Source organism: Cyprinodon variegatus, unplaced genomic scaffold (assembly GCF_000732505.1).
Source record: "Cyprinodon variegatus isolate N-32 unplaced genomic scaffold, C_variegatus-1.0 Scaffold1078, whole genome shotgun sequence".
In the NCBI taxonomy this organism is placed as follows: Eukaryota; Metazoa; Chordata; class Actinopteri; order Cyprinodontiformes; family Cyprinodontidae; genus Cyprinodon; species Cyprinodon variegatus.
The window spans coordinates 257,303-264,821 of NW_015151531.1; the positions used below are offsets into that span (position 1 = coordinate 257,303).

The window sequence follows — 7,519 nt, forward strand, 5'->3', positions numbered from 1 at the left end:
TTGAACATCAATGTATTGATACATTTTGATTCAATATAAGAAAACAGGCCTGTTTATATTTGCAATCAGATAAAAATCCATTAATTGTAATCTAAAGGGAATAATTGGAACATGCTAAAACCAGGAAGTTTTTTTTTTTTTTTTTACTCAGCCATTGGGTGTTAACGCTACACTTGCGTGTTTTCTGGTTTTAAAAAACACGTTTGCCTTCTCTCTTCCTCATTTCAGTACAGGAAGTACGTTTGCAGTGTGATGCAGGGCTGTCACCGCACTCTACATGTTTTTCTGGTAAAGTCTCGCTAACATGAAACAACCCTGCTGCCACCCTGACCCTGTTTGGACAATAACCCTTATTGGCACATTTGAAACACCTGTAATGAACTGCTAATTCTATGGGTAAGGATTTTACTTTTCAGATCTTTCTCTTAGTTTTGTAATAGTCAGAGCAGTTACTTTTTTGTGCAAGATAAAGGAAAACTATGTAGGCCTACATATGTAATGTAATTTAATCATTATGTGAAATAGATACAAGTTGAATTTGAGTTTGAAAGGTTGCGTTTTGTAAAATGTTACTTCATGCAACCGCTATCAGTTTACTCTACACCATACTGGATGCTTCAATGGAAAATTCTGCCCGATAGCATCTAGCCTCAGCTTCCCCATTCTAAACCGAGCGTTTCGGATGCGATAGCATTATGGTCAACTCACAGTTACATGCAGAATACAGCAAGCAAAACAACAGAGAGACTTTAAGCAGCTGGAAAAAGGAAAATTGTTACATGTTTGTCTGTCCACCTCAGGTTGGATGCTGGTCCCCTGGAGGATGGGGAACATGATGCGAGGCGGAACTGCCAGCAGCAAAGTGAACACTGAAAACCAGGACAGTGCTCTAAAGGGTAGGCTTAATGCTAAATACTTCAAAACACCGTAGGGTTGAGGTCACTTTATTTAAAAGAACAAAAAGAGGCATGTTTGCACGGAATTAAAATGGAATGAAACAAAATCCTTGTCTGTGCATTATAGAAATTGGATTGTTTTATCAGAAACTAAATTGTGAAAACAAAACTCGAGCTGACTTTCTATATATAGAATCGTCATCTGTATGAAACTAAAGTACATGCTATTTACTAAAAAATAAAGTAAATTTTTTTATGTTTGAAATAATTAAACATACGATCAATGCAAAGATGCAACAAAAATATATTCCTCCCATTTAACCTGTATACACATTTGACATTTTTCCTTATGTTAAGCTGTTCTTAACTATTTTTATAAGTTAAAAGTAGTAGTACATAAGTTTATGTATTTAAATAAGAAATATAAATAACATCTCTCTTTTCTTTAATTTAGCAAAAAATGCCACCAGCCACTGCTAAAAAATATTTTGCACCACCTTATTGATTAGTTAGCTAGCTCTGAACAAGATAAAAACACATTTTCATAACATTTTCATAAAAATGGTAATTGGTAAGAGGTAATTTAAAGACTTTTCCTATAAGGCCTGTTTAAATACAGCAATCTGTATGTTAACTGCTGTAAATATGCTCCCATTCTGCCAGGTTCCGATGATGACATAGTAGTGGTGATCGACGACTACCCCTCGTTGGAAATAAGCGAGCCCATCTACAGAATGGGGGAGAAGCTAAGAGTCATTGCACAGTATGATTTCTGTTTCATTTATTTCAAGTCATCAAAACATTAACAAAGTTATGGGGAAACAATTGCAAAAAAAGAACCACTTTATGGTGTAACATCTCATTCTAGAGAAGTGCTCACCAGAAAGGGCAGCTGTTAATTCCTCTTTTTCTTTTCGCTGTGGACAGGGAAGCTTATTGGTGGAAAGTTCGCTCTGTTGAGACAGGGAAGGAAAACTATATACCCAACAGCCATGTGGTGAGGGTTTATCACGGGTGAGTAGAACTAGATGTTCCTTCTCAACATGGGAGACACAGCCAACAGCAGAATAAATACTAGCTCTTCCTATTTTATCATGAAACTTCCTCCATATATATCATGTTTGTCTTGTTGCCAGGTGGCTGTTTGAGGGGGTGGGGAGGCAGAAAGCTGAAGAGCTGCTTCTTTTACCTGGGAACAGAGTGGGCTCATTTCTGGTGCGGGAAAGCACCACGGAGAGAGGTAGGAGCATGCAGAGCTATGTACCCAACACACGCTCACCTCCTAGGGTTAGGGTGACTTCAGTACCTGCTGCTTATCTGTATGTCCATTCATTAGGGAGGCGGTGGCCTTCTGCAGCAGGCGCCTAGTGTAGGTTTTGTGTGTATGTTTGGTCATGTATTTGTGACCTTGTGGGGACAATTTCTCTGGGATATAGTTATTTGTGGGGGATTTATAAGTACAAGTGGGGACCAACAACTGTTCCTTATGAAGAGTGGAGCTGTTCTTTGGTTAGGTTTTAGGTTAAGGACTAAGGTGTGAATTGAATTGAGTTAAGCTTAAGTTCAGGGTTATAAATGTAATGATTATGGCTGTATAGGGTAAGGATAAGGGTCTGAATTTGGAATTATAAATATATATCATTAAACACAAATCTGTTGCATATCAGCCAGCTTTAACATGTCCCCCACCTTTTCATATACATATGTTACACCCACACCTACAAACCAAAAAGCATGCATGTCAATTTATATAAAATCTGTAAAAATGCATCTAATAAGTAAAATGAAAGAGGGAAATAAAATCATGAAATATATTTGAATAATGAAGAATGTTTGCCAAGATAAAGTTATTTTATTGCAGTAAAATTGTAAACATTTAAAAAAATTAACAAATCATTTCAAATTGAAGAAAAGTGTTCTGTTTTTTTTTTTATTTGTAATTGGCAAGATTTTTCTCATCTAAGAGTTGCAAACAAAGTGTGCGGTCCTTTTCTGATTAATCCTCAAAATGAGTAGAGCAACTGCAGTGAGATTCAAATGTATTATTTAGATATATGGATAAAAAGATAACTGTAATAGCATTCCATTATTTAGCATGGGCATAGATGTTTTAAAGGTGAAAAAATCCCTCTAACAAATCATCATTTTTATGTTGAGTACGGACGTGTGTTACATTTAATAAATAAAAGGGGAATTAAACAAATAGTTTATTTTTTAACTGAGTTTTTGATTAAAGATTATAAGCAGTTTGTATATTTCCTGTTGATGTCTTTATTCAGTATGGATCCTGACCAGTTAATTCAAAAGGGCGAGTATAACAACAAACTTTTAAGTGATGAAAGTGGACTTCTGCGTATATTTCTACTTATAATGACTTCAATCTGAAAAAAATCATAGAGAACAAGATAATATGCGATTATGTGAATGGCAATCTTTACATTTTCTGTTTGGTCATTTCCCAGACTACCAACACTAGAAGCGTTCTGTTTTTATAACATTTCACACATGAAGACTGGTGGCAGACCGTCGCCTACTTCTGGTGAACATGCAAATGATCACCGGCTTTTATTTAAGATTTCCCCAGTATTCATTTTGTACCACTTTTTTTTTTTTAGATATTTGAGCTGTGTAAGAATTGTTGGGGTATGCTTTGGGCTTGATTCAGCCTTCTGGACTAATTAATCTTGGTTCTGGAGGCTGAAATCAAAACCAACAAATATCATGATTTAAATGAAGACACCTTAAGAGTTATTAACTGATGATAAAATAGTAGCTAGAGCTACAACCATACATCGGTTAACTGATTTTTGGGTCAATACGTGCATTTATTGGTTGATTGAAAAGTGCATTCAGCAGCCATGCCTTCAGATTGTGTGAGGCAAATGCGTTCGCTGCGCCCTCCATTTATTATTTATTGTTAATGTTTTGTGAAGTTTTTTAATAAACGTTTTATTTTGTTCAGATTTACACTTGTGTAACATTTGTTATCGTTATGCCTTTTTTATCATGTAAATGGAGGAACAGAGAGCAGAATCAGACTGAAAAAACAGCCCAAAAATATCAGCAGCACATATTCGGGGATCAGTTAGATTGATTAGTATTATTAATTAGTATCAGCATAAAAACCTTCATTGGTTGATCTCTAAAATCAACGGCTCACAATCTCGAAATAGAACATCCCTTCTTGAACTATTCCTTTATGTCCTTACTGAGCAGTCAAACAGGTGATTTGAACAGGTGAATTGTTAAATAATTTACATTAACATACAAGTTCATATCTTGCTGTTTAAACATTTTTATATTTTCCATATTTATGATTATCTCCAAAGTAATATTGCACAATGTCCTCAGGTCTGTATTCGCTCTCAGTGAAGCACAGGGCAGTGAAGCACTATCGGATCTTCAGACTGGACAACAGCTGGTACTACATATCCCCGAAGCTCACTTTTCAATGCCTTGAAGACATGATCAGCCATTATTCTGGTGAGTAGATGATGTAGAAACTCATGTATTTAAATAGAGTTACTGAAAATAATATGTATCTTCTATAAATAGAAACATATCTTATCATTTAGAACATTATATATACTTCCTGAAACATTTTTGGAACAAACCGGAAATTAGATAATGAATCGGTGATAGATAATAACAAGCCATGCACAACCTGCTTAATGAAACGCTGATAGCTGATGCAGAGCTATCTCATAGGTGGCAGGAATCTCCATTCTCTCAGTTTGGTTTAAGTGGTTTTTGCTTGAGCAATGAAGGGCATAAAAGCATAATGCAAATCTTAAAAACTAAAATTAGTTTGTTTTTAAAATGCAGCATTTAATTTCCACTCTCCCTTCCTCTTTAGATTCTTCAGATGGGCTATGCTGCACGCTAACCACCCCTTGTCTGTCTGGAAAAACCGAAACCTTGGACATGAACCCTGGACCGCCAACGGTGGTCATGCGACACAACTTTGATTGGACAAAAGTAGAGAGGTAAAGAAGAGACATCAAAATCACACTAAGCTAACTCATTCATGAGAGGATGAGCAAATGAAAATGAAAGTTTGTGATGTGTAAATTAGATGAGGTACATAAAGAAATGCCAAAACCAAACCTCTGTTAAATAACCTTTAAAAAAACAACAATCTTCTAACAAATTATTTCCCGCAATAGGAAGGACTTTAGATGCAAAGTGAAGAACAGTTTGTGAAACTGAAGTCAGACTAGCATAAATAACCACAAAATGCAAATATAGAATGCAAAAAATTCAACCTTACAGAAATAAACATATATGCAAAACAAAAAAAGGAAGTGTGTATTAAATAATACATAAATTGAAATTTAAATATAGCTCAAAAAAGAAAAAAGACACCAAACCTTTAAAAAAAGCACAAAAATCCAATTACAATGGTCAACAAAGATTAAAAACAGATTAAAAATAATAATGATAATAATAATGGGTTTTTTATCTCTTGGATAAACAGGAACCAACTGGTGAGCACAGATAGCCAGAGTGACAACATGGTGAGCTACGGTGTGAGGAACAGCATCGCTTCCTATCTGTCCTTTTCTGGCCAGGAAAACCCTCAGCAGCAGCGAGCAGAACGCAGAAAGAAGAAATCTAAATCTGTGTATGCCATTCCTGAAAGCAATAATGCAGATTTCCAATATGAAGAAGACTTCTAATGACAGAACTGGATCAGTTTGAAGGAAGTAAAAAATGATTGAGAGGAAGCCTGCAGAGACTCCATGATATCTACTACAGCTCCTACGTAACAGTCGAAAAATCCATGGACCCAGCGCTGGTCAGAGTCATAAAAGTGAGTTTAAATATCAGCACTTTGGAATCTTTTAACAGTAAATTAAGTACTCACACTTTTAAGCAAATATAAAGATTGATGTTTTATGTGAACAGTGTGTGAATGGGTTTGATGTGTGGATATACAGCACATGGCTTCAGTAACAGAACCAAGCATTATTGGAATAGGAAGTATGTTGAATACATATAAGTACTAGTGGTTCAAACTAATTCTCTTTGTCTGGAGATGAGATTAATGTTCATTGACCAAAGCATGTCTAACTAAGACCACACACACGTCTCTCTCGCCCTATATTATTTCAGTTTATTAGATAGAGAGAGATATAGATCTATATTTGTTGTATTTCACTTTCATTGCATTCATTCATCTGTACCTTATGAAGTTGTCATAAGTCATATCCTTTTCTATCCGCCTTGGGTTACACGGTTAATGAAAAAATTTGTTTACTGTTTGGAGATGAAGAAAGCATGATGTGGTCCATGTGTTGCATCTCAAAGGTATTGAGTATGAAACATTTTGAAAGTATGTGGTAATAAAATGTAAATTAGAAATGGGCTATATGATGTGATAGCATCTCTTAAAACAGAAAAGTAAAAATTATACCTACTATTACAAAAATGATTTGTTTTTATATTTCTTACTGCAAATTCAAAACATTGAATTTATGGTGGGTTGCTTTCTTTCAGCTTTATCGCCCTGGCTGTTTGTGTTTTTGCAAAAAGAAAATGTTTTAAAACCTTTAAGTAAAGAAAAAAAAAATCCAGGTTTTCGTTCAGACAGTGCAGGTGTTTGAAGCAGCTCCAACAGGAGGGCTGACCCATTCTCTGATTAACTGGAATGCAATATCGACCTGATAATCTGAGCTGTTAAACGTGAAATAAGACTACGCCAATTAAATATTTTCAAATTTAGTACAATGAAATGGCTAAAAGAAATATGGCCAAAAATTAACAAACGATGCAGGATTTTAGTTTCTATTTTTTCAAGTCAGGTGAAGGTGATGAAAATTCACTGTTCTGCTTTATTTAACTACACAGTAAGCTTTATTGCTTTTACATATATTTCTCCACTAATTTGTGAAATGTCTGTCATATATTAGTATTTGTAATTAAATGTGCAGCTTATTACCTTTTCTACTTACAATTGAAACAACTACCTTTGTATAGTCAATTTTATATTTGTTTGCAATACTGTAAACATGGTTTGCAGTGTTTTTCTATAATATTTTTAGCCCTTCTTAATAATCTTTTAAAAATATATTTATTCTTTGTTTTCCTAAATGTTAGTGACTTGAAACAAGGTGGCAGTAAATAAAAATGTTGTTTGTCAATTCTGGGATTAAAATACTTGGGACTTTTTTTTTACCTTAGTAATTTGTGTGCGTTTTTTTCTACTGCTCTTGAAACTCCTGGAAAATGTATTAATATCAGCTTAATGTATGGGGAAGCTTTGACATTGTTTAGCTAGGAAGGTGGAATCTAAAGCAACCACCATGCATGACATCTATGCTGCCATACTGTGAAAAATAAAAAGTTCCTTGAAACTATAGTGAGTGATCTTTATTTTGCTGCAAAATTTCCATAAAAATATTTAAACTTTAAACCCTATTTGATCCTGTTATTAATAGATGAACTCCCGGCAAGTAAATATCAACCACACAAAAATGAAATTATTTGTTATGGAAAACAATTAAAAGCTTTTCCAGCTAGATCATACTTGGTTCTAAAGCAATTTCATCTTCTGCATTATTTACAGATATGGCCTCAAATTTGTAGAATCACCAAATGTAGGATACATTTAGATTTAAAAA

The 7,519-nt window shown here is 34.6% G+C and overlaps 1 protein-coding gene across 1 annotated transcript; it reads left to right on the plus strand.

Moving 5' to 3' along the window:
* Nucleotides 1-238: 238 nt before the first annotated feature.
* sla (Src-like-adaptor) lies at nucleotides 239-7,247 on the plus strand. Its single transcript, XM_015400148.1, has 8 exons — nucleotides 239-396; nucleotides 801-896; nucleotides 1,560-1,659; nucleotides 1,824-1,910; nucleotides 2,033-2,136; nucleotides 4,248-4,379; nucleotides 4,753-4,882; nucleotides 5,374-7,247. The coding sequence occupies exons 1-8, from the start codon at nucleotides 393-395 to the stop codon at nucleotides 5,573-5,575; spliced, it is 855 nt and encodes a 284-aa protein (XP_015255634.1). The 5' UTR covers nucleotides 239-392; the 3' UTR covers nucleotides 5,576-7,247.
* Nucleotides 7,248-7,519: the final 272 nt, after the last annotated feature.